The 27,657-nt window shown below is 38.2% G+C and overlaps 1 protein-coding gene across 2 annotated transcripts in view; it reads left to right on the top strand.

Moving 5' to 3' along the window:
• MTA3 (metastasis associated 1 family member 3) overlaps positions 1-27,657 on the top strand; it is a 126,617-nt gene that overhangs the window by 60,227 nt on the left and 38,733 nt on the right. For both annotated transcript variants that reach the window (XM_061990035.1, XM_061990036.1), the window contains exons 10-15: positions 5,998-6,072; positions 9,987-10,045; positions 12,318-12,442; positions 13,675-13,826; positions 16,582-16,804; positions 25,529-25,615. In XM_061990035.1, coding sequence (XP_061846019.1) covers positions 5,998-6,072; positions 9,987-10,045; positions 12,318-12,442; positions 13,675-13,826; positions 16,582-16,804; positions 25,529-25,615 — 721 coding nt within the window. The remainder of the gene's footprint in view (positions 1-5,997; positions 6,073-9,986; positions 10,046-12,317; positions 12,443-13,674; positions 13,827-16,581; positions 16,805-25,528; positions 25,616-27,657) is intronic.

Genomic DNA, 27,657 nt, shown 5'->3' with positions numbered 1-27,657 from the left:
TGGAATTGTTAGTAATTTCTCTGCAAATGTTTTTTTCATGTTCCTTGGAGACCCTCATTCTTTCAAGGAAGATTACCTCTATTGTACTGGTTTCAAACTGGGCTTTGTGAAAAGGTTAGGATTGGAGCCAAAGGAATCTCCATTATTTATTGAAGTAAAATCAAAGTATTTTCACAATGTTCTCATTCTGCTTGACTATAAGAGCTCAGATCTTTTTTCTTTGCAGAAGTTATTAATAATATTTGTGAAGGGAAAATGGTACTGTATGGTAAGTGCAGAAGTCCTTCCAGGATAGAGTTCAGAGCAGTGGGAGTAGACTTGACACTGAGCTAAGTTGTCTTTCCTTCACTTTCTCAGTTCTGAATTGAAATAGATAATTGAATGAAGGTGGGAAGGGAAGACGATTGTGGTTTTGGTTTTTTTTTAAGAACTGACATTTTAACAACTGTATTATATCTGCACACCTAATTTTGTGATTCCTAAGGGAGAAAATGTTCACTGCATTCATCTCAAAAGGTTGAAAATTGCATCGTGGATGAAATAGCTCTGTTAAGTTCAAGAAAATATGATTGAAAAAGAATATTTTACAGAATTTTAGAATGGAAATCTTAATGTAAACTACAGTTCAGTATTTCTCATGAAGATAAATTATCATTGTTGGTCATTGTACAGTAGATCAGTAGCTATATCTTCTAACTCCATGTTTACTGGCATAGTATTTGGCTTTTCAAAAGTGCCTGAAACACATAATATGGATTTTATCTATTCACAAATGGAGTCATAACACAATTTGTGATCAAGTATACATAAGCATCATCTCTGATATTTATGTCATATTCTCATTTGCTGTATAATTTCTGTGTTATGTAACATGTAATTTTGTTGACGTACACATTGAAGGCATAGAGTGGAGTAAGGACACTTAAGATCAGTTTATCTCTGTGAGTAAAAAAAGTCAGGTAATGGAGACAAGAGGCCCACATGGATAATCAAGGAGCTTCTAGACCTGCTCAAAACGGAAGAAGGAAGTCTTTGGAGTGTGGAAAAAGGGCCTGGCCGCTTGGGAAGAGTATAGGAATGCTATAAGAGTATGCAGGGATGATACAAGGAAGGCTGCATTCTACTTGGAATTAAGTCTGGCAATGGATATAAAGAAAACAAGAAGGGCTTCTTCAAGTATATCAGCTGCAAAAGGAAGACTAGGGAGAATATGAGCCCGCTACTGAACAAGGATGAAGCCCTGGTGACAGAAGATGCAGAGAAGGCAGAACTAATGAATGCCTTCTTTGCTTCAGTCTTCACTGCTATAGCCAGCCCTAAGGAATTGCATTGTCTGGAAGACAGAGAGAAGGTCAGGAAAAAGGAATACCTTCCTGTGTTGAGGAGGATTGGATTAGAGATCTACTGGGCAAACTGGGTATCCACAAATACATGGGTCATGACAGGATGCACCCACAAGCAATAAGGAAGCTGTCTGATGTTACTGCTAAGTTCTTCTCCATGATTTGTGAACAAGGTGCCTGAGGAGTCTAGGAAGGCCAATGTCACTCTAGTCTTTGAAAAGGGCAAGAAGGAGGACCCAGGAAACTGATCAGCCTCACCTCCATACCTGGAAAGGGGATGAAATACCTCATCGTGGATGTCATCTCTGAACACATGAAGGTGGTTATCAGGGAGAGTAAACTTGGATTCAGCAGGTGTAAATCCTGCTTGACCAGCCTGATAGTCTTCTATCAGAGTATAACTAGCTGACTAGATGAGGAGAGATCAGTGGATGTCATCTACCTTGACTTCAGCAAGGCTTTTGACACTGTCTCCCTTTGCATCCTCATAGGAAAGCTCAGGCAGTGTGGGCTGGATCACTGGACCATGAAGTGGACCGAGAACTGGCTAAAGAAAGAACCCAGAGGGTGGTGATCAACGAAGCCGAGTTAAGTTGGAGGCCTGTGGCCAGTGGAGTTCCACAGGGATCGGTTCTGGGGCCTGTCTTGTTCAGCATCTTCATCAATGACCTGGATGAGGGGACAGACTGTACACTCAGCAAGTTCGCTGTTGACACCAAAGTGGGAGGACTGACTGAATCATCAGAAGGCTGTGCTGCCATTCAGCAGGACCTTGACTAGCTTGAGAGTTGGGCAGAGAGGAACCTCATGAGGTTCAACAAGACAAGTGCAGAGTCCTGCATCTAGGAAGCAACAACCCCATGCACCAGTACAGGCTGGGGATTGTCCTGCTGGAGAGCAGCTCTGCAGAGAGAGACCCGGGAGTCCTGGTTGATAATAAACTGAACAACAATGTGCCCTTGTGGCCAAGAAGGCCAATGGCATCCTGGGATGCATCAAGAAGAGTGTGGCCAGCAGGTCAAGGGAGGTTCTTCTCCCCATCTCCTGTGCCCTGGTGAGGCCTCATCTGGAGTACTGTGTCCATTTCTGGCCTCCTCAGCTCAAGAGGGACAGAGAACTTCTGGAGAGAGTCCAGCACAGGGCCACCAAGATGATCAGGGGACTGGAGCATCTTCCTTATGAGGAAAGGCTGTGTGAACTGGGGCTGCTCAGTCTGGATAAGAGAAGACCTGTGGGGGGACAAGTTGTCAATGCTTATAAATACCTAAAAAGTGAGTGTCAAGAGGATGGGACAAATCTTTTTTTTCGGTAATGTTCAGTGATGGGACTAGGGGTAATGTTCACAAGCTGGAACACAGGAAGTTCCTCTTGAACGTGAGGAGAAACTTTCCTGTGAGGGTGACAGAGTCCTGGCACAGGCTGCCCAGAGAATTTATGGAGTCTCTTTATTTGGAGATTTTCAAAACCTGCCTGTACATATTCCTGTGCAACCTGATTGAGGTGAACCTGCTTTAGCAGAGGGTTGGACTAGATGATCTTTAGCGGTCCCTTCCAACCCTGACCATTCTGTAATGCACTGTCAGAATTCTTATGAGTTTGTAATGTTCAAATGCTAAATATTTGAGTGCTGTACCAGAAACTGTTTAAAATCTTCACATTTTATCTCAGATTCCCTTTCACTGAACCTCTGTTCCCAAAACACACTTTCCCTTTGCCTCCTCCCAAAGTTGAGACATACACAGATCTAGAGATAGGGTTGTGTGGCCTGCTGACGGTACATTAATAATGAATTGGAGTACAGCACATACGGATTGAGGCACTAATTCATTATAGTGTCCTTTAATTACAAGAAGGATATTGTCTATCCTTTGTCACTTTTATTTTTTTACTTGTGGAAAAGTGGTATGTCCTTTTTAAAACATCATTAGGATTGTGTAATCATGGGAGTGTCCATGTAGGATCTAATGAGAAAATTAAATCCTATGGTCCCTGAGATTAAGTTTGAACCAAAGCAGTTGTGCAGAGACACCACAGTACAGGCAAGACTATCACACATGGCAGAAAGTGATTGGTAGCAGTCTTCTGAAGCAGAAGGGTTATGAAGTACCTGCTTGAGTCGTATGCCAGAGGAGTTATCTTTTCTGAATTGGTCTGGATTTACAAGGCATGGCAGCTGCAATTGCAGTCCCTACATGGCATTTCTCTAAAGAGCATGTTCATTTACTTTTCTAGCAATTAGTAAGAACTGGCACTATTTGACATTGAATGTGCAGCTCAAGCATTAAGCTATAAACATTAGATATTAGTAAGAAAGACAATTACTATAAATTAAATGGTGTAAAGGAGTTTGCCTTTTTTTAATAGACAGGAGAGGCTCATTTGTTATCAAATTAACAGTCTAGCCTTAGAATATTCATTTGCATCAGTCGTTATAGGAGCTAATTTGTTGAGGCTCTCCGGTCTTGAAGAACCTATGTAAATCCTACTCAACCTAAACTTTTTAAGTTAATTGAATTAACTTGATGTACTTGAATTACTTTACATTCCAGAATAGTAGAATGGAAGAAGACTGAATATTTTATGCTCTCCAAATACAACTGTTTTCCTGATGGTAAGAGACAACTCTTACACCTGCTATTTCTTAGTTTTTTATTATCAACAGTTTTCACAAAGCTAACTATTACATCTCAAATATGACAGGAATGGCCTTGGGAATCAGACTTGAACTATTTACAGAAAACAGGAATAACTGTTTTTCAATTTCAAAAAATTGTGGAAACATGCCACAATTAAATTAACGTGTTCATTTTAAGACAATTTATAAACCACAACTTTTTCTGGTGGTCTGAGCAGAGTGGTTGATCTTTACCCTAAAGCAACTAAAGAAACTGGAAATTCTCCCGTTCTCTTTTTGTACTGCTGAACCTCTTTGCTAATTTTCGACAAAAATGTCATGCAGATGGTCATTTTTACTTGTTTCAGTTTGTGTGTGATAGGATTTGGTAATGAGAGTACCTTATTCCATGGCTGTTCACAGCATCTCTGGCAGTTAGAGAAACCTCTGGAAAAATCATGTGCCTCTACAATATTTTGTTATTCAAGTGTGTAGGTAAACAGAATACAAGATATTAATACTCAGTCTGTCAGTTGGGTTTTCTGAGTTGTGAATCAAAGTGTAAAAAGGATTATGGTTATCCAGTCAAAGCACCTTAATTATCGTTTTTAAACTGTAGATACCTACAGAGTAAATGAACATTCTGGTGTCACAGTCATAGTTGAAAGAGATTAAAGCATTTTATAGATAAATGGCAAACATATGCTGTAGCATGAATGTATTAATAGTGTTCAGGAAGGAAAATAAGTATGGAGATGCTGAAATGTACTCCTTGACAGTGGGTGACTGTTTATCTGGACGCCAGGAAGTATATAGAGACTGAGAAGCAATGTCATCTCTCCCTAAATATATTTCCATCGCTGGCCTTTTCTTGGGCAGGTTTCTCTTAGGGCATAATATACCTGAGAAAGTAAAAGGATTTTAGTAAACTGAATTGTGTTGATATTTATTGGGACATCGACTTATGCATTTCTTAAACTGCTACTTTTCAATTAAATGCAAATGGACAGGGATTCCTGAATTTACAGCCAAGTCTGGACCTGAATCCTAGCTCCTGAAAGGCAGAGATGGGAGCCAAACTCATTTTCTCTGTTTACGTGCAAGCAGTATGAAAAATTGCCTGTGAGCTCCTGCATGCAGGGAGGGGCAACTTTAAAAGATGCTCCTCTCTTGTTTAATTAAATTTAATTTAATTAAAGGTCTGTGAACAAATTATTTTGGCTTAAGACATACAGAATAGAGTGAATAGTGTTGGAAAGATAAATTTCCACACCTGTATTTTCTGGTACTTGCTAAAAATCATCCTCATTAAGGAAAGCAGAGAATATGAGCATTAATGCATACCTCTAGAAAGTACTTAAGCTAATACATTTTTATTTTACCAGTGAATATGTGCACCCAAAATTATCATCATCAATAGCCCTGGGTTTGCACAGAGAATTTTTATTAGATACTCATTGTTAGTATCTCTCCTGTTGCCCAAGGTAGCATTTTTCCCTAGCATCCTTTTGTTTCTTGTTTAATGGTCGAGAGTATGTGGAGATTTATGCAAAACTAGTGGTATTGTAGGAGCAGATGAATTATTATGGGACTTTAAAAACCTGTGAAATAAGTACAGTAACCATTGCATTTTTTAAGAGCAAATGCTTGAGACTAGAACACAGATTAATTTTAGTCCTGATGTTTTTCTCAGTCTGATACACTTTGTAATAGAGATATTGCCTTCTGTGTTTCTTGGTGGAAATCTGGATTCTGTTTTCATCATTTTGTTGAACCATATGGCTGAAACAGAATAAATTATATTTGGATTTGGATGTGTGATACTGTTTGTAATTCTATATCCTTGATAACAACATGGAAAGGTTGTTCATTATTAGTTGCAATGTGTATTCATTTGCATGTGGATTTTAATGTAGATGTTTAATAAATTCACATTTTAATATTTGTGCATCAACTATACTTGATTTTGACAGGTGTTTAGTAAGATGTGGACATTGCAATTTCTTGGAACCACTTTAATTTGTAACAAATGTTTTTCAGCTCCCTTGGAAGTCTTTGACGAGCATCATTGAGTATTATTACATGTGGAAAACCACTGACAGATACGTGCAGCAGGTAATTTAATGACTGTTTCAGCGTAAGCCAGTCTGCTCGTGCTCTTAAGCAATCTGAACTTGTTAAAGCATGAAAATCTATGTTCTTTAAAGTATGGTGGGAGGCCTATGGCAATATTTTATAGACCAGTGGTTTTGTGCTGTTCACAGGATTCTCTGTCAAATCCTCTGATTAGTTTATGTTTTAATGTTTAAGTTTGTAGCTCCTTCACTTTTGCTGCATAATTAGCAGTAATGTTCTGTGCAACACATTGAAAATAAATTTTATGCTGTAATGATTACAACTGTATTGTTAGATGGATCTTTAGAGTTGTTCGGGGTTTTGGTACAGTGTGTCAGAAAGATGACTGCTTCAAGATGTTTGGGTTTGTTTGAAAATGTTTCTATGTTATCTTGTTAGGGTGTGGAAAGTAAGGGGAAGGTCTTTTACCACAGTCTTGAACTGTCACTAGGACCATAATGATTCCATGATTCTGTGATTCTAAATACAAATTAAAAATAGCATACTGTGTATATAGGCATAGTTTCTGAGTTTGTTACCATTCTAAATACAAATTGCAAATAGCATACTGTGTATATAGGCATAATTTCTGAGTTTGTTGCCATTCATTGCACTTATAACAGTTTTTTTTTCTGTTAATCCATGTCTTAGAGAGGTATTGCCAGAAGAGATTTGCTGTGCTGTTTGTCAGCTCTTGAGGACTGTGCAGCAAATAGTCTCGAAGAATAAGATAAAAAGGTTTTATTGATACTGAAAGCCCATGAAGTAAGGATAAATTGAAGTGCAAATTGACTTCTGTCAACATTCTTAGGTTTCTCGGAGACTGATCTTGTTTCCTCTGGAATTTTTCTGAAATACTTGCTGTGGAGTGGTTGGCAAAAGACTAAACCTCCCTTTCTGCTAGGGCTTTATGATGATTCTGTTGCTGCAGTGATCAAGCTGTGATGGTGTGTTGAGTTTGTGTATTTTTTCACCGGACTGGGTTTTCAGCCTCGTGTAACAAGAAAAACTCTTAAGCTCTTTGGTTGTGTACAGCTTGAATGCTCTTACAGATGCCTCTATTTTACTTGTAACTAAGTGAACTTAAAACATACAAATTCAGAACATACACCCCAGGACTGAATGCTTTAGACATGTTCTTTCAAAAAGGTCACGCATGATCATCAATAACAAAACCAATGTAGGCCAAATTCTTCGTTTTGGTCCTGGTTCAACGTTTCTGTAACCCTTCCTAACGAGAGATGAAAACTTCATCCTCCCCATGTTTACTTTGTTCTGGAACGGTAAAAATAATACAGTTCAGTAAAAATTATATCTGTAGAGCTGTTTTTCCTTAGCAGAACAAGCTGTGATAATTGAATACATTTCAGGAAAAAACCATACTCAGTAAGAAAGTGGCAATTTCAGAGTCATTCTTCTCTAAATGCCACGCTTGAGGAGCAGGGTAGCTTGAGGGAATGGGAAGACAAAAAGGTCTGTGTACATGCTTGAACCTTACACATAAAATACAGTGTTTGAATCCTAGATTGATGTGATTTAATATGAAAATTTGCACTTTAAATATGTTTATTTCTTTGTGTGAATTGGCTGCATTGTGTCAGGCATAATAAAGGTTTCATTATCATAATTACTACTAAATGTTATTTGTGCTTAGTAGCTAAGGGTGGTGATTTAATGGCAGTAGAGATACTGCTGCCACCTTGCCTTCAGAGCATGTTCCTTTCAAGTCAAGGTGAAAGGAAGTTCTCAGTCTGTGCTGAACCTGCCTAGCAAAGATAAATCAAGCCTTGAGTAATCATTCTTGGTGATACAGGGCTTTTCATGACCACTACATTATATAGTATTTGAGGAAGGCCATGGGGCTGATTACACTGAATGAAATGTATTCTCCTTAAAAGACTTTCACTGCATCTTTGCAACAGAAGAAGAGAGAGCATACGTAAGGATAAATAAATTGCTGTGCTACAACAGTGTATTGTATTTCCCTCTCATTTATTTAGTTCCACTGTTGAAAACAGTACTAATGTGGGGCAATAGTAATTTCTTGTGATATTTGTTAGTTGATACGCATAATCAAAGTTCTTAAAGGGAAGTAACATTCAGTTTCAAGTGTTATTGACAGAAAGTAGGAAAGCCCAGGTTAAAAGCTGGATTAATGTAGCTTTACTTTCACTACAGTCCAGTCTATAAGCCTTGTTTGAAATAGTTATGATATAAAATCAGATTAATTTTCTTTTTTCAGGAAAATCATAATCACTCTCTTACATTGCTCCAGTGATTTATTACCCTTATTTTTACAAACTGGTACTTTGTTTCTTTTCTATATGTTTTCAACTTTCAATTTCAACTTCCATCGTTCACAGTTTAAGAGTTTTCATCCTCTATATTTTAACAGGCAGAAGTTTCATCTGAGAAATGGCAACAGTTTGTTGATAGTTTTATTTTTTGCATCTCTTCTTCTCTCTCTGTACTTAAAAGTTGATAGGTCATTGTGAATTCAAGCTGTGACATTTCCTGTTGCTTTTAGAGAGCAATGCTAACTAGAGCTTTAGTGCATACAAATATAGCATGTAATGAATTAGTATTGTGTGATTATTTTGTAGAAGGCAGTATACTATTCACTTGAGTAAATAAAGGAGGAAAGCAATTGCTAAAATTGTATTCTCTACAACCCCCATGCCAGTACTGAAAGTATGCTAAAATTTAATTAACATATGTAGTCACTTCTCACTGACATTGCCATCAGGGCTTAGTACAGAGGCAACTTTGTGAAATGGAAAAGAGCAGTGGTTTAGGAGAGGAGGCATACCTAGGCTACTCATCCAGTAAAGCTGATTAACCCTGTAACTGGCCTCATGGCTCAGGCAAGAGACTTTTGGAGCTGACTCTTTTGACCGTGCTTTTCTCAAGGTGAGAAATGTCCTCCTGGATTGTGAACCCTGGGAAAACTGGTTATCAGAAAATAGGAGCAGAGCAGAGAAGAAAATTGGCCTTTGTAGGATAAATTGACAACTGAATTTTAAACACTTGATAAAGAAAGGGAAAATCTTGAGAGACAGAGAGATAGTGTTAGTTTTTTATTGCTAGGTATCAGATCCCTTTTTTTCCTCCTCTGTGATAAAATTGACTTTGTTTCAACTCCGTTTCTCCTTCCAAGTGAGCAGAAGTAATGTCTTGAGTACAGAAAGAGCAGGGAAATAATCATTTTACTTGCATCTTTTACATACAGACAGGTAACCAGTAGACATCTGAAATTTGTATTTCTTGTGACATTACTGAAAAAAAATCATCGTTCCTTATATAATAAATGATCAACATTTCAGAAGTCAATATTATTGCCTTGAATTATATGAATTGTGAGTTTGTTCTAAGTAGGAAGTAAATTCAGTCTGCCTTTTAGTGTAGCTGACCTGCTACTTCTGTGTTCCTGAGCGAGAGTTTTAACAGCACTTAGCAGAAGTAGATATTTAGTGTTTTCTAACAGTCAGTGGAATTTACTGCTCCTCTTCCTTATTTTGCTTATAAAATACTAGCCTTGGGGTTGACAGAGCACACAAGAAGTATTGAGTTACATGACTGATGAAAGGTTTGCTGTATGCAATTCTATTCATTTTTTACTTACTGTGCAATGAGGATTAGCCAACATGTCACAGGTGTTTATGTAGATGTAATTTATGTAACTTGTAAGTGTTGTTTTTACAGTTTTGTTGTTATATTTGGGGCCTGTGTAATTTCAAACTAATAATAAAGCCAGACAACTTTTTTTTCGTGGTTTTCATCTTGTAAATTTCTACACTTGTTTTGGAGGCTTTTGTAGAATTACAAAATAGAAATAATTTAAAGATTGATTGTGTGCAGTTTTACAAAATCTCTTACTGTAATATAATATTTTCATGTATTAATTTTTCAACTAGAAACGTCTGAAAGCGGCTGAAGCAGAAAGTAAATTGAAGCAAGTATACATCCCCACCTAGTGAGTATAAACATAAACTCATTTTTAAAAAATAATGTATAGGTAAAACTGAAACAGCAGCCTGCAGTTACATGCAGTAACATGCATAATGTTTTCTTACCCTTTTAATAGTCATGTTCTAACTATTTGTTATATACAAACAAAGCATATGGAGATACCAGCAGGAAATGAGGAACTCTTGCAAGTGAAACCTTCATACTTAACTGAGACCATTGTTTTTGATCTGCAAGCTGCCTGTTCTGGAATGATGAGAGATTTTACAAAAGGTGATCAAGTGCTACAGGGACTGCTCTCATGCAGAATGGCCTTAGCATTTAAAAAGCACTTTTTCCAGAATAATCACTTCTGAATCCCTGCAGTACAACACTTCATACTTGTGTAAATGCAGTATTCAAAATAGAAGAGTTGTTAATGTAGTTACATCAAATAAAATCAGATACATTCCTGTTACAGTTTTGTGTTGTTGATACAGTCTGTTCTTCAACTAGAGACAAGAGATGTTCTGGCTGTAAATTTAAAGGTAGCACACAGCCCACAATCTTTTGTATTTGAACAAGTCTTATTAATTAATTCCATTTTCTTCTGAGGGTTTTAAAGTAGTTTTAGGGGTTATTTTTTTAGATTTAAACTCAATAGTATATCTACTTTTGATAATATGTAGTTTACAGAAACAAGATATAATCTGTCTCATTCATAATTTTCTCAAGATTATGAGAAGAGAAAATATTAGAGATTGCATTCTTTAAGCCTTTCTGTGGGTATATTCCTTTTTACATGTATGTGAATTTTCTGTTGTTATGAGTGTTTGCATAACAGAAGACTGGAATACCAAATGAAGTACTTTGAAAGTCCACTGTTGTCTTTTTGATGACTTATATAAATTGCAGACAATAGAGCTTCATTTCCATATTTCATGCAGACTTTTCTCTGTTAAACAGATTTAATAGTGCAAACAGCAGACTGCTAAATTCATTCTTTTAATCTCATCTCTGAAGAAATGTTGTGAGTTTGAAGCTCAAGCCTTTAATAAATGATGCCTTTTACAAAAAGCTGAAAACTCTAGTATGAGTGTTCCTTAACCCTTTCAGGGAAGTGACTGCTTTAGGAGAACTGGAAGATTCTTAGTCTTTACATAATGCTTTTTCAATTTAATTCCCGTAGTCCATGTGGGCAATTCAGGACTTTTGCCAACATGTTCACAGTAGGGACTAGTTGTATTGGATGACAAAACCTGTTTTGAAATGCAGTATTTTTGCATTTTTTGTCTTTCTGCCGTCTTGCCTTTTGTCTCCATGTCAAGCTGAAATCTGTAGTCAATGGTAAAAGGATGGTAGGGGTTCTCAAGTCTGTGATAACTGTACAATCTGGGACACTTGTGGGCAAATGGATTTGTTTCAAGAATTATTTTATTGTATTTGAAGTCTAAGTGGAAGTGATTCTCAGTGCTGAATACCTTTTTGAACTTAATTGTAAGGTATTTCCTGTAAAAGCAAGGCTCTTTTCTCATCACCAGAGAGTCCTTTTCAGTTCATGGCTTCTCTGCTCTGGAAGGTAACTAAGCAACAAGTCATACTGTGGGAGATTTAACTGTCTCTCAATCCTGTCTCTTGTAATTTTAGCCCAAGGTAATTGATAAAGAATATCTGGAAAATTGTGGAAGTGTCTTTCAATGGATGTAGTCAAAAAGGAGAAGGCAAGAGAAAGACTTGGTGGCATTTGGAGTAGAGATTTGATACAGCAAATGTCTCCTCAAGTAGCCAATTTAATTATATTAATTATATTAATTCTCTCTGAATTAACTGTCCTGTAAAGGCCTACTTCACGGAGGTACTGGCTAGCAACAGGACAAGGGGTAATGGGATGAAGCTGGAATACAAAAAGTTCCACTTAAACATAAGAAAAAACTGTTTCACTGTGAGGGTGAGGGTTAGTAAATCCTAACCTGTTGGCTGGAAATGCCTTCTTAAATTCTGTACGATTAATGCATGACTCTGAGTCTTGGTCTCTTTACTTGGACTGAAGTAGCATAGGCCGTGTGAGAGCATTCTCAAAGATCAGCAAACTTCAGTATCAAAGCAGTTCTTTATCTATCAAGAGTCTCTTAAAGTGCTGAAAATACTGTAGGAGTAAAAAATTACTCTTGTTGTTTAGAGCAGATTTTACAGCTGTTATTGTCACATATGAGATTTCCAGAATTTGATTGATTGTTTTCATGTTGACTAGCTGATCAGTAAAATCACTTTCAATTTTTTTTTTTTAATTATTATTAAAGCAATAAACCAAATCCCAATCAAATATCGAGCAACAATGGGAAACCTGCTGCAGTCAATGGAGCAATGGGAGCCTCTTACCAGGCACAAGCCTCACTGATCGGTCGGGCTTGCGAAAGCTGCTATAGTAAGTAAATTTTATATTTTAAAAAAAAACTCAAACAATTTAGGTGTTTGGACTAATCTTAATAAGAGTAAAAAAAAAACCAAACAAACAGGTATATGTACTTTTGTTTGTGTGCTGTGGGGGATAATTTTCAGTGGTTTGTCTGACAGGAATAACTTCAGTTAGAGCTACCTTCAATATATTGATTAAACGTCAGTTTTCACATGCACTTCACGTTTTTTGGCTTTTTTTAACAATTCAGAAAGTACAAAAAGATAAAGTAGTTTAATATAATGACAATAATATTTTACTCCTTTATCTTCAGAATACCAGAATCAAAGGGGTTTTTTTTTTGGTTTCTCATGTATTGAGTTATTGGGTCTTGGCTTGGGGTTCCACCCTACCCCATAACACCCCTGTTGTTTTGGCGGGGACAGATGTGTTGGTGTTTTTTCCTAGTATTTCATATGTTTCCGATAGTCATTGTTGGAATTCTGGAAAGAGCAGCCTTCAACATACTAGAGTACATGTAATAAAATCCAGAAGTCGAAAGTATTGAAAAAATTCTTCACTTATCGTTGCTATATCCTGTCTCTTAGACACAAATTAAATTGAAACTATATTTTGTAAATCAAAAGTTCCAGTTACTTAGTTTGTTATCTTCTAAATCACGTTATTTTAAAGAATTGCTTTCTTGTGAAAGATTATTAAAAAGGTTTCAATTAAGGGTTTCCTGCTGAGCCTTAACATGAGCAAGAAAAAGGTACAGATGCATCTTCAAGGTCAATAGGAGATGCACTTCTCCTTTCCTTATATGAATCTGCATACAGAGTGAGTACTTATAAATAACTTGTGGAAAAAAACCCAGATCTTAAGTAATTCTAATAAATAACAAGCAGCTCAACAAGCCTGTCTTCCACGATAAGATTAGAAATAGTGGAAGATTTATAGGGCTTTTTTATTGATGGTGGTGGTGGTATTTCCCTGGAAGAAAGTGTGTTCTTGGTAATACAAAGCAGTTTGTTTTGAATTAAACAGGGAAGCATTTTTGAAATTTCCACTTGAAGTTGACTTCTGAGTTGCTTTTGTAAAAAATAAATCAGCTAAAACTTCAGGTTTATGTCAAATATATTACGTATTTATTCATGTAATGCTTTTATAATGCTACATGTTCATGTTAATCATCTATTACAATATTTGGGTTTATTAAAGTAGCATGCATCAGTTTACCTGCACTGTTTTCTCCTCCTTAGCTCCACAATCTCACCAATGGTATTCTTGGGGTCCTCCTAATATGCAGTGTAGACTGTGTGCATCTTGCTGGATTTATTGGAAGAAATATGGTGGCCTGAAAATGCCCACACAGACAGATGAAGATAAACTCTCTTCCAGCCAACCTGCAGAGGTAGGACTGTGAAGATAAATTTGCCTAAAAAAACCCCCACAGTGTTATCACAAGACTGCTGTGATTTGACTGTTTAATGGAACATATTCAACTTCAGTGTTACAAAACTTATTAATCCTTTTCCTATCTTAAGTAGAAATTGTCAGTGTCTAGGTCCTGCCATGTCTTTATTTGACTAAGTCTTAGATAAACTAACATATAATACGTGCATTTTTGGTGGACCGATATCATCTTGTCAATCAAATAGCGTTTTATCTACAAAATCATAGACTCATAGAATGATAGGGTTGGAAGGGACCTTTAGAGATCATCCAGTCCAACCCCCCTGCAGAAGCAGGTCCCCCTGGATCAGGTCACAAAGGAACATGTCCAGACGGGTTTTGAAAACCTCCAAGGAAGGAGACTCCACACCATCCCTGGGCAGCCTGTGCCAGGCCTCCCTCTCCCTTATGGTAACATAGTTTTTCCTTATATTTAAATGGAACTTTTTGTGTTCCAGCTTCTTCCTGTTACCCCTTTTCCTGTCACTAGATACAATAGAAAAAAGGGATACTCCAGCCTCCTGACAGCCACCATATAGATAGATTCTCTAGATTCACTTCTCTAGATTAAACAGCCCCAGCTTCCACAGCCTTTCCTCATAAGGAAGATGTTTCAGTCCCGTGATCATCTTGGTGGCCCTGTGCTTGACTCTCTCCAGAAGTTCTCTGTCCCTCTTGAGCTGAGGAGCCCAGAAATGGACACAGTACTCCAGCTGAGGCCTCACCAGGGCAGAGGAGAGTGGAAGGAGAACCTCCCTTGACCTGCTGGCCACAGTCTTCTTGATGCATCCCAGGATGCCATTGATGTTCTTGACCAAGAGGACACATTGCTGGCTTATGTTCAGTTTATTATCAACCAGGACTCCCAGATCTCTCTCTGCAGAGCTGCTCCCCAGCCTGTACTGGTGCATGGGGTTGTTCCTTCCCAGATGCAGGACTCTACACTTGTCGTTGTTGAACCTCACGAGGTTCCTCTCTGCCCACCTCTCAAGCCGGTCGAGAGCTTGCTGAATGGCAGCACAGCCTTCTGGGGAATCAGCCAGTCCTCCCAGTTTGGTGTCATCAGGGAACTTGCTGAGGATACACTGTCTCCTCATCCAGGCCATTGATGAAGATGTTGAACAAGACTGGCCTCAGAACTGAGCCCTGTGGAAGTCTACTGGCCACAGGCCTCCAACTTGATTCTGTGCCATTGATCACCTCCCTCTGGGCTCTGTCATTCAGCCAGCTCTAGATACACCTCACTGTCCACTCATCTAAGCCACACTGCCTGAGCTTTCTAATGAGGATGTTATGGGAGACAGTGTCAAAAGCCTTACTGAAGTCAAGGTAGATGACATCCACTGCTCTCCCCTCGTCTAACGAGCTGGTTATGCACTGATAGAAGGCTATCAGGTTGGTCAAACAGGATTACCCCTTGGTGAATTCATGTTGACTCCCCCTGATAACCATCTTTTCGTTCATATGTTTAGTAACAACTTTGAGGATGAGTTATTCCATCACCTTTCCAGGGATGGAGGTGAGGCTAACTGGCCTGTTGTTTCCTGGGTCCTCCTTCTTGCCCTTTTTGAAGACTGCGGGGGGACACTGTTCCTGTGCACTTCTACCATCTAGGATGTTATCCCATGAGATCTGTCCAAGGAGGTCTTTGAAGAGGCCAAAGTCAGCTCGCCTGAAATCCAGGGTCCTGCTTGGTACCCTGCTTCTTCCACACAGGATCTTGATTGAACTCTGTTATCTCCTGATCACTGCAGTTAAGGTTGCTTCCAGCCTTCACATCCTCAACCAAACCCTCTTTATTTGCCAGCACAAGGTCCACCAGCAGTTGATTCCTTGACCATTTGTGACCAGAAGCTGTTATCAACATTCTGTAGGAACCTCCTGAATTGCGTGTGCTTGGCTGTGTGGCTTTCCAAGCAAATATCAGGGAGGTTGAAGTCCCTCATGAGGACCAGGGTTTGTGATTCTGAGGCAGCTCTCAGCTGTTTGTAGAATGCCTCATCAACTTCTCCTCCTTATCAGGTGGTCTGTAACAAACTCCCATAACAGCATCCACCTACATTACCCTGCCCCTTAATTTTCACCCACAAACATTCAACCTGACCCTCATCCCCACTCAGACAGAGCTCAATACACTCTTAATTGCTCTCTCACATAGAGAACAACTCTACCTCCTTGCCTTGTTGGCCTGTCTTTCCTCAACAATACCTAGCCTTCCATGGCTGTGCTTGAGCCATGTGAGCTGCCCTACCACTTCTCACTGACTGCAATGAGGTCGTAACCCCACATCCACACCCACATCTCCAGTTCCTGTTGCTTATTCCCCAGGCTATGTGCATTGGTGTAGAGACAGTGCAGGGGCTTACTCCAACACACAGGTTTCCTTGGATGGATGCAAGAGAATATCCCCGGAATTGATACTTCCTCAAGGGTGGTCAGCCCTCTGTATCTTATCTTAGTGTGCGGCTAAGGAGCACTCGTAATTGCATTCCCTGCTCTGCCCTGTTCCCCTGACAAATGGGATGGCTTGTTCTTTGCCATTTCTCCCCCACTCTCCAGATCCTTCAGTTTAAAGTCCTCTTGATCAAGTTGGACAGTTTTTGTGTAGTGCTTATAGATATTATTTGATTAGCCTTGTGGATTTCTCAAAACTGGGGATTTTTTTAATGCTATCAAATGTATTATGTGATACGATGTTTTGTTTGTTTTTCTAGGAAACCCATGTTAGAACTCACATGTCCCGGCAGGCCACGCAGGGGATTCCAGTTCGTAATACTGGAAGTCCAAAGTCGGCGGTTAAAACACGTCAAGCTTTCTTTCTTCACACAACATGTTGGACAAAACTGGCCCGTCAGGTCTGCAAAAATACCCTCCGGCTGCGGCAGGCAGCAAGACGTCCCTTTGTCCCTATTAACTGTGCTGCCATTAAGGCGGAATGTAAGATGTTTTTTTAATTCTTAGTTCTGTGTGCTGTGCTTCTCGCTCATTTTTGTCTTTTAATTTTATTTTCTTTTTCAATAAACATTTCTTGTCTATACGCTTTTGCTTTTCATTTTTCATTTGTCCAGCATATCACCAACACAGTGGATAAAGTCTGGCTGCCTGGGACAGATTTCAGGCTGGGAAAATACTTCAAAGGAATTGAAAAGGGGGTAACTGTTAGCTCATTCACTTACAAAAACCAGTCATTAAAAAACAATTGGGGGCATAGAGGGAAAATCAATGCCTTGATATAAAAACATGCTTCCTGCTAGGCAGTGTGAAAGAAGTTTGCTTTTACATTGTTTGTTCATTCTTTTGCTGGGCAGAAAGTATAGATATGTTGTACACATTCTACTTTTTCGCAGGGGGGTTGGTCAAGGAATAAAGAGCTGAGGATCCATAAGAACTTAAATCTGACTTGTAACACAGCCCTTTGTTACTGTGGTGATCAGATGATGGTGATAGCCTTGTTTATTATTTCATCATAAATGCATCTTTTTTTCCTCTGTTCCAGTTTGAAATTTTAGTTTTAAATAAAATTCTCTATTACGTTTATTCTTTTTGCAGCTAAAAATACAAAGAACTGATAAACTCACTAGTAATATGACAAAAGATTCTGAATTGTTGTAGAACAACCAGAGTAAGCAAGAGTCAGTCTCTGTGCATATGTGTGGTAGGTTCTGCTGAAAAGTCACTGAGTATTTCAGCAGGTTTTGTATCTGCACCGAGGGTGTTTTAGTGCTCACGCTGCTTGGTTGCATTTCCCAGTCTTCCGTAGATGTAGTTCTTGGAGCAGATGCTTGGCATTCCAAAATGAGCTATCCTGGCTCATCGTACTGTCAATTGTATTAGAATTGATGAGACCTTTTTAGAATATCAGATGATGGTTTTGTAACTGTTTTTATAGATTAACGCTAAATGTTTTCCCAGCATATTTAACTGCGATGCTGATGATCTTGGTGTTAATGGTAAGAAATTTAGTTCATCGAGTCTTGAAATCTGGTTTTGAGTAGTTCTTTTCCCCTTGTCTGCTTTAACACCAGCAATTCTTCACCTACCTCTGCAGTCATCCAGAACCTGGTGGATATTTCTGTTCATTGTCTTGTCTAATTTATTTAGTTGCCCTGTTGGCCATTTTCTGTCTTCTTTCAAAGCAGCTTTGACGTCAGGAGCAGCTTTAAGGAAACCATATCTCCACTATGTGGAAGAATAAAAAAAAAAAGGGAGGGGGTTGCACTTTATGGAAGAACTGTGTTTAAGGCTGGACTAGGATTATATTTTTAATCCTTAGAAGAATAGAATTGTAGAATGGTAGGGATTGGAAGGGACCTTTAGAGACCATCTAGTCCAACCCCGCTGCAGAAGCAGCTTCAGCTAGATCAGGTCACATAGGAACATGTCCAGGCGGGTCTTGTAAAGACCCCCAAGGAAGGAGACTCCGTGACCCTCCTAGAGCAGCCTGTGCTAGGGCTCCATCACTGTCAGAGTAAAATAGTTTTTTCTTATATTTAAATGGAACTTTGTGTTCCAGCTTTATCCCATTACCCCTTGTCCTGTTGCTAGATACCACCTCTATAGCTGGATGGAGGTGAAGCTGACCGGCCTGTGGTTTCCTGGGTTGTGCTTTCTGCCCTTTTTGAAGACTGGAGTAATGTTGGCCTTTCTTCAGTCCTCAGGCACCTCGCCTGTCCTCCATGATTGTTCAAATATGATGGAGAGAGGCTTAACCACATCAGCCAACTCCCTCAGCACTCTAGGATGCATCTCATAAGGACCCATTGACTTATGAGCCTTAAGCTTGGCCAACAAGTCTTTAACTTCTTCCTCTTCCACCCAGGGCAAGTCCTCTGCTGTCCTGGCCATCCTGTTATCCTTGCTGGACTAGGCTTCCCGAGGGCCGGCCTTGGCCGTAAAGACTGAAGCAAAGAAGGCATTCAGTACTTCGGCCTTCTCTGCATCCTCGGTCCTTTTTAACTTAGTTAAAAAAAATTTCATACAACTGTTAATCATCATACTAGAACACATTATAGACATAGTTCAGCATTAAAACAGTGAAAAGCTGAGGTTTCAGCAGGAAATAAGTCATTCTTGTATCAGAGTGACACTGCTGTGAGCACTTCTTCTTTGTTCCATTGTCTGAAAAAGTGACAAGTTAACATCAAGGGAGAAAGTTTTTAGTTATGGTTTTTCTTCCTGTAGTCTCTGTCATTATTCTCTTAATTAAAGCATAATTTCGACCTTACAGTTTTATCTTTTTGAATGCTGATTAGACCTAACAGATTGAAAAGTCACAATTGTCAATGGTTTCTGGAACACAGCTTTCAAATTATGTTCTAATATTGGAAACCAGATTATACGTCATGTAACACATTTCTCTGTGTGTTACACACACACGTGTATATACACATATATGCACATACTCTGATTCTGACAGTCTCTGTAGAATCATATGCTCTTACCCACACTGATATTGTCATATTCTTACTCTAGCAAAAACAAGAAAGTAAATAAATAATTTTCTAGTTTTGTTCCTGGACTTACATCTAGTGACCTGTGTTCAGTGCACTCCATAGATTGTAATGTTATAACTAAACAGACTCTCTTCCTGAGGATGCCTTGAATTCTTTTCTACAAATAGCTTGATCCAAGTAACTTTTAATTTTTTAAAGTTCTTGAATGTGTAATGATTTCAAATGTTGAATACCACTGAGTAATTATAATACTGAGTAGCGAGTCACCCATGATGCGATTCGACATGAGACAGTTTGGATGTCCAAGAACTAATCTGGAGTTTGTTTTCCATGTTGATGTGCTGAAACTTGAGTCTAATGATAGCTTAGATGCTTTGTCAGATTCACCTGACTCCGTGCTTGAAAATGTAACCGCATTTTGCAATTATATTGTAGTAAGCTTCATACCAACACTCAGAAAACATAAAATCTAAAGACAGAAGGATGGTAGGATACTTAGCCCAGCAATGTACCAGGTTTTGTCTTCTTAGTCTTAAACAATTTGTTCAAGTGCCAGGTTGTAAAGGGAGCTAATTCCTAGTTCTGAGAAAGAAAGTCTGAACAAGCCAGTGGGAGCTTGCTCATAAAATAAATTGATTTTTGCAGACCACCTGAACTCACCTGCAGATACTTCTGTTTTGGAGGGGCACAGAAGCCTCTGAGAGTGTAAATTTCAGGCCCAGCCATCTCGTAGGTGAAACTACAGTTTTCATTATTGTAATTCCACTCACACCATCTCCTTCAGCCCATTACATCTGCTGGCAAAAAACAAGGTCATGTTCTGTGTTCTTTGTTCCTTCAGTTAGTGCAGAGAATTAGATTTTTCTCATTAATGAACCATATAGCATGACCCCTCCCGAGATGCTTGCAGGAGGCAGTGGAGGTGATGCGTTTTCATCCCCAGTTCAATCTAGGGATGGTCACCAGGAGGTTGAGAAGGCAGAGCATCTCCTGCTAGGAGCACAACTCTGCGTGGAAATCTCAGGCTTTGTTCTGCCAGAAGGTAATAGTTGTTGACAACAAATTTGTCTGATGGTTTTTCAGAAATAATTAGAATTGGTGTACTCTTTTGGTAAGAGGAAGTTAAGTTCTCATACTCTAAATTAGGCAAAATACTTTCTTTTTACTTTGAATATATTTCATGTTTTTCAGAAAGTTAAGCAAAAGTGTCCTGTGTGTATAAGGCCTCTTATTTAGAAGAAAGCAAAGTGGGCATTCTTCTCCAGACAGTCACTGTCAAGATTGGGTCTGTTTCCCGCTTACAAGCGTGTTGATCCATGCATGGCGGCAAGCCATGTATCTCTCTCTTTGATTACTTCACCATGCAAGATTTGTGAGGCGCTTTTTTTTTTCCTGCTTGGATATAGTTTTATAACTACATGTATTAATTATAGTAATTTAAATTTTGATAACTACACTATGTAGACACGATTGTCAAAATGTTTTCTGTAGATGGTAATATATTATCTATATCATATAGTTATCTGGAAATGAGTGTACTGTTCATGATGGAAACTTCTCATACCTGCAGATTTACTGCCACGTTTGGTGCACAGTTCTTTCTTTTTACGATCTTGTTTGATAAAGAGAAGTGAAAATTAAGTAGAATACGTAAAACGTTACTGGTTTGTCTTTGTAGGCATACAACCTGTGTTTTACAGGCACAAAACTGTCCGTTCTTCTGAAGCGAGTGACATTTGTGGGTATTGGTTCACAAACAGTGTTTTACATCCTTGATTTTAATAGCTATGGAAGATCTTTTGGCTGCATCTAGGATAAAAATATTTTCTCTACTGTTATCTTTGAAAACAGTTTGTGCCAGATTTTAGTAGCCAGTAAAACAATGAAAGGACCACACTATGTTTTTTTCCCCAGATTTCTAAGAATAAAAAAACCTCAAGGAATACACAGAGCAGAAGTACATTCATTAGATAATCTGAATTTTGATAGAGGTATGATGGAATATCAGAAATAACTCCCCAATGAGAGTCTCTCTCTAAGCTTAAGAGAGCTACAAGTCTAGTTTAAGAAATGGAAATAATTTTAAAAGCCTTTCAAATATAAAAGAACAAGCTTCATTGGCTATCATCTCCATAGCATTCCTGATTTCTGTAATGCCTACAACAGTCACCACTGTTCTAGGTTAGAAACTTGATCTGTTTAAAATCTTATAAAGAATCTGTTTCACACTGGAATGTGTACTGTCTTTCCCCGGAGTTTCTCTAATTGCATTGTGTCTTCTTTAGGGTTATGGAGGCCCAAATTTAAAAATACAGATTTCACATAATTTTGGAGAGAGTCACAGGTTTTCTATTTTCCTGTCATAATTTCTAACATTCCTAATTTTAATTCATTTTTAAATTACCACTCTTCAGTATTGTCTATTTTTAGGAAACTGTTGACACTGAGTCCGTGAATACTCTTCTGTATGGTGGTGGCGTAGAACCCATCATTATATATGTACATTCCAGTCGTTTATCCCACGAGAACAAATTTCTGTTTATTGCTTCGTGCTGCTGATATCCTTTGCAATTAGTTTTAGCTTTGATTATACTTGGTAATTTCTTATCAAGAAACTTAACTCTCTAGTCACTTCTTTTGCTGATCTTTTGTTTGTTTAAAATTGTCTATGTAATCCCCAAAGGATGTGTGGTGTTCAACACAATCCTTTCAACAACAATCCTTGTTCATCAACAATCCTTGAAAAAGACTTTTACCCAATAACATCTGGACAGCAACTATATTTAGTGATGGAGTTTGTTAAAAACTAGTTGAAATGTCACATTGGACGTCAGATCAACTGTGTATGTACTTGTCAGGATTCCTTCAGAAGATCCTCACAGACCCATGACACTTGCAATTGGTGGTTTACAGGACATGTAGGCAAGGAACAGACCCTGCATAAAGTTCATGTGCTCGTGGGCCTTTGGTACAGCTGCATCTCCAAGGATGGGAGACTCCATGGCTTTTCTGGGCACCTGTTCCAGTATTTGATCAACCTCACAGTAAATAATGTTTTCTTTACATTCTAGCAAGAATTTACCATCTCCCAGGTTGTGTCTGTTGCCACAGACAGCAATAGCGTGTTGTCCTGTCGCTGTGTACCTCTGGCTCAGTCTTCTCTATGCTCCGTCACTAGGTAGTTACAGATGGCAATCAAGTTGGTCTTCTCATCTCTAGGCTGACCAGACACAGTTCCCTCAGACTCTGTGTCCTCTACTCCAGCCCCCAAGCAGCTTGGTGACTCTTCAATAGCTGGACTTGCTCCGGGATGTACATATTCCTTTTGTAGTAGGGATCCCAGAACTCAGCACGGGGTCTGGATGTGGTTTCACAAGGCCTAAGGGGAAGAGGTTTTATAGTAGTACAGCCCAGCATGCAGTCATCCTCGTTGCAAGGACACACCACTGAATAATGTGAACACATTAAACGTATTTTCCCTTTACAAGCTCTTTTGTTGGCCCCTTTCATGTTTCCATATTTAACTGTATGCTGCTATTAATAGTTCAGCCCTTTTGGTGACCTGCAGACCTGCTTAGTGAAGAATGTTATCATTATTTGCCATGGTTTTGTTCTCTTGAACCAAGACCAGTTTAAGCATCAGTTAAACACTAGTAGTGTACATGCTCAACAATTTCCATTTGGATGAATTCTACCTGGTCCTGGTAACTTGTTTTTATTCATTAACCAGTTTGTTTTGAAGTATTTCCTATGAACACTTTGATCTGACAATTCTCCTATTTTCCTTGTAAAAGGATTTTGGGAGTGAGCTACTTTAAATTCTTCTGCAGTGAATGCTGATGCAAAGTAAGCATTCACTTCTCTGCTGTGCCTTTATCTTTTTTGTATATTTTCCTCACACCTTGATCATCTCCTATTGATACAAGCACTAGAACATTTACTGCTTTTGGTGTTTGAAAAAATTCACTGTCAAGTACAAAACTTTTTTTTTTCCTAGCTTCCACTATTTCACTGATGCTACTATGATTTTTATTGTTCATGTGGAAGCTTATATTTTATTTTAGGTCTTGTTTTTCATTTTTGACAACTTCCTACTGAAATGTAATTCGATGGTTTTACACTTGAGAGTGATGCAGTCTAACTTTTGTGGCTTTCTGTGTGTAGTGCATAAAGATCATAAACTTTGTTATACTTTTATGAAAGTACCATATTGTAGATAAAAGTTTGTTGCCCTAAAAAGTATTAACCTGTTTTAATAGATAGATGTGCTTTGGAATACCCACCTGGTACCTTTGGTGAACATGCTTTGCCTAAAGCATGGAAATTGTGCTCTCTTTGCACTCTGTATTCTCATATTAATATCTCACTATGATTCAGCATCTCTTTTCATGGTAAAGACATGTAGATGGAAAATTTTCTTGTTAATTGCTTCTTAGGCAATGCTTTGCTCTTCCCAAAGTAAATATAAAATACTTGCTGTATAGTCTGTGCTTATTTTACTAATGGAGACAGTGGAGACACATCATTCTACTCTGTCACTTGAAATAGTTCAAGTGTTATGGAATATTAAAAATATTCTGGGCACCAGGTTCAGTGCTTTTTTTTTTTTTTTCCGCTGAGAACAATGTATTGTGTTATTAAGATAAAACAATTAAGTCATACTCAGTATTAGGTCTCTGGAACCTTTAGACTGCCCAGACTCCAGCTAGCTTTTCCAGAATTTCAAGTAGATTCCTTAATATGTTGACATCAGTTCTGCATTGTCTGCTGCACTGAAAACATCTGTGAACATACTGAAATTCTTATTTCAGTCTTTGTTGTGGTTTTGTGACCTACGTGTTTTTTGCACAGAGTTAGATAGAATATATAAAGACACCATAAATTGTCCTAAGTAGTGTCTTACCTTCATTGTGTGATTGTGTACTCCATCTGATGTGCTGGCATGAAGTAAACAGGAACACATTGGTAAAATGTAAGGTGGATATGAAGTGGAATTACAATTCTTACAATCCATTTGTAATATCTAGATCCTGTAAATCTCGTTAGAAATGCAAATCTGCATATGCAGGTGTGGAACCTATACAAAAAAAGGTGTGCATGTAAATATGTATATATAGGAAGCAATTCCATGTGAGAGAATTCTAGGTCTACACAATCGACTTATGAATGTGATTTTGTACAAAACAAAATAGCTGTGTTTTAGGGATACTGGATATATAAGGATTAGGTAGGTCTTGGAAGACAAATAACCCAATTATTCTGAGTAGCTTAAAAAAAAGTATACTTCTGTTGTACTCCTGCACAAAGACAGTTGTACTCCTGCAACTATTTACTGAAACTTAATGTCCTATGATTTCTTTTTGAGGGATTTTTTCTTTGCCTTGGGTTGATTGACTCCACTGTCAAGTATGAATATCTTCATATTACCACTTTTATGTTTTGGACAGCTTCTCCACTTGAGTATTCCCAGTGCCTTTAAAGATGTGAGTTCATAGTTGTAGCATCAAATTTAAGGTAGTTACGTGAATTGCTTGTTCTCATTTACTTTGCAGGAAGTTACCAACTTTGTGACCTTTGAGGTCTGCCATAATTTGTTACAATTGAACGTTTTGTTCAAAAGTTTATAGTAAAAGGGGTTTTTTTTGTTGTTATTGTGGGATTTTTTAAAGCTTCATCTTTCTATGATAGCCCTCATGTTTTGTTTTATGTATCAAGAATTATATGACCACTGTACCATGCAAGTAAGACACGACAGAAGTGGGTAGTCCCAACTTGAAGACCTTACCTCTGTATGACCCCATTTAGAGCCAGACAGGCTGATAGAAAACAATGGAGAATTCAATGTAAATTACATTTAATAGCCAGAGCTGTTTTTATTTTAGTACTCATATTTTCATTTGTGTTTTGTTTGCCTAGCTGACTGCCTCCAAAAAGACCTTGTAAGCAAAAATTGTCATCACATTTGTGTTGGGATTTACATTAACTTTAAAAAAAAATGTTTTAAAACCCCCATCGCTTGCATGAATGAGGATTTGACCCGCCTTTAAATATCCATCATTATTAGCACTAATGAAAAAAAGAAGAGCATGTGCTAAAAGGAAGAATGAGATTTGTGGTAAAAATGCAAGTCAAAAACTGGTTGGTATGTCCTAATTATATTTGTGATGGTAAAATATTTAAACTGAGTTTTATTCTTTAAAATTCTCAGATGCAGATCGACATTGTGAACTTGCTGGAAATCCTCTGAAGATAAAAAGCACCAGAAAACCACTGTCATGTATCATTGGGTATTTAGGTGCGTATTCGCCTCCAGAGAGTAACAAACCAAACAAACATTTGGCATCTAATGGTACTTAAAAATCCTAAATGCATAGAACGAGAAGTTTACACTTTTACTAACAAGAGAACTATAATTTTAATAATTTAATATAAATTCTGGTCCGTTGTCAGTTGCAAAACTGCATGATTGAAGTTGCAGGATGTAGACATAAGACCTGTTGCTGGTTTAAAGTGACAGAGGGAAACATCATGTAATTGAGAATGGGAAGAAACAGTCTAAATAAAAAGAGTAAGTGCTCAAAGGGGAGTTATTCAGTATGGTCAGTGCTTCTCAGTTATGCGCCTTGAATCCACTTGTAATCCTGTGTCCTGAAGAGGAGACCTCATACATAGTAACACACTGATCTTTCAATTTGATGACATAATTTTAAAAGATGTGTTGAGATGACAGGCAGGAGGACAATGAACTCGCATAAGGTAATGGGGAGAGAATAAAGTCTAGTAGTTGTGATTCTTTATTAAAAATTGAAAATTGTCCTCTTTGCAAGGAACTATCACTGACTTATTTAATATTCACACAGTCATGTAAGAGTTGAGATACTCCAGAGCCTTTCTGTTAATCCTCAAATTAATATAGTAATCTATCTGTTGGTCAGAAAAGCAGTAAATTCTGCCATGTATTAATCCCAATGTATAGAAGTGAAGCAGTGGATAGAGCTCGATCTAGATATTTTGCTCAAAGTTTCAATCAACAGGAGGTTTTTTTTGTAGTAGAACAAAGTAAACCATAACAGTCTCTTGATCTACTGAAAGAGAGTTCAGTTGTTAGTTTAGTTATAACTGTTCTTCCAGAACGTCAATTTTAACAAAATTCAAACTCATAAAACTGGATAATGAAGAATAAATGCCCGCACTCACTGAATTTTGATTCCTACTGCTTTGGAGTTTTAAGAACAAAGCCAATGATAATTCCCTACAGGCATCCCAGTTGTGTGCGTTACGTGTATTGCCATTTGAGTGGATGAGGGAAGGACTGCTTTGATTGACTTACTGGAGCTGTGGTTGTAAGGGGAAGCTGTTGGGTAGGAGACGATTCATTCTCCTGACGCAGTCACAAAAAGAAATGACAGTGTGTGTATCTTGGAAGATGCTGCTTGTTTTTAGTGGCGTACTATTTAGTCAGTGAGAGGTCATCTCAATACGTCAGGGAATATAAGTCTTTAAATTTAATGGAAGTAAATGGATGAACAGTCACAGACAGCTCTTTGTGTACTGAATGTGAAGGTTTTGTAAAAGATAAGCAAATTCAAATGTCCTGTATTACTTCCTAGTTAGGAGGAAACTAGGCTAACGTTGGCAGCTAGGATACACGTTGAGGACATGAGGTGAAAGAGAGATGCAGCTGCTGAAGCACCACTGGGATCCAGGATGCTTATTTAAGCAACTCACTGAGACCAACTTTTCTTTGTTTTGCCCTGGATTTTTTTGTGACCTTATTGGAAGTGGGAGAAGTTTTTAAAGTCATTTTTGCTATTTACTTGTTTGAGGCTGCAAGCTCATCTTATAAAAAGTGTTCCTAATACATCATTCAGGTATTGTTTCTTACGACTGAATCCAGCCAACTGGTCATTTGTTGTGTGGGTAAAAGATTCTTTAGAAGTTACAGTCCTTCTGTGAATTAGCAGAATGTGCAGGTAGCTGAGAGATTTTTAGTGAGTTAGTATGAAACAGAACAAGAGTTAAGAGCAGCAGGAATTAAAAGATCCTTGACTACTGTTATTCCATAATACAACAATATGATAGGATAATATAATTCAGGCAAAAACTTTAAAATGCCTTATTACCCCGTTTCACGTTTGATGAAGCAGCTAGTTAGAAAGTGTGGATCTAAAGCATGTAAACACTTGAAGCATTGAAGCAAGTCTATATGTAAAGGATGAGTGAGTGTAAAGTGTAAAGAACACCACAGGAAGGACTCAGTCCATTAAGAAGTGGTCTGGGCAGTTTCGCTAAACTCGTTTCTAGAATTTAAAGGGAGAGCTTGGTCTTCTTACTTTT

Source organism: Colius striatus, chromosome 2, assembly GCF_028858725.1.
Source record: "Colius striatus isolate bColStr4 chromosome 2, bColStr4.1.hap1, whole genome shotgun sequence".
NCBI classification, from domain to species: Eukaryota; Metazoa; Chordata; class Aves; order Coliiformes; family Coliidae; genus Colius; species Colius striatus.
Note: the sequence above shows the minus strand (reverse complement) of the source record. Positions and strands in the feature narration are given on the sequence as shown.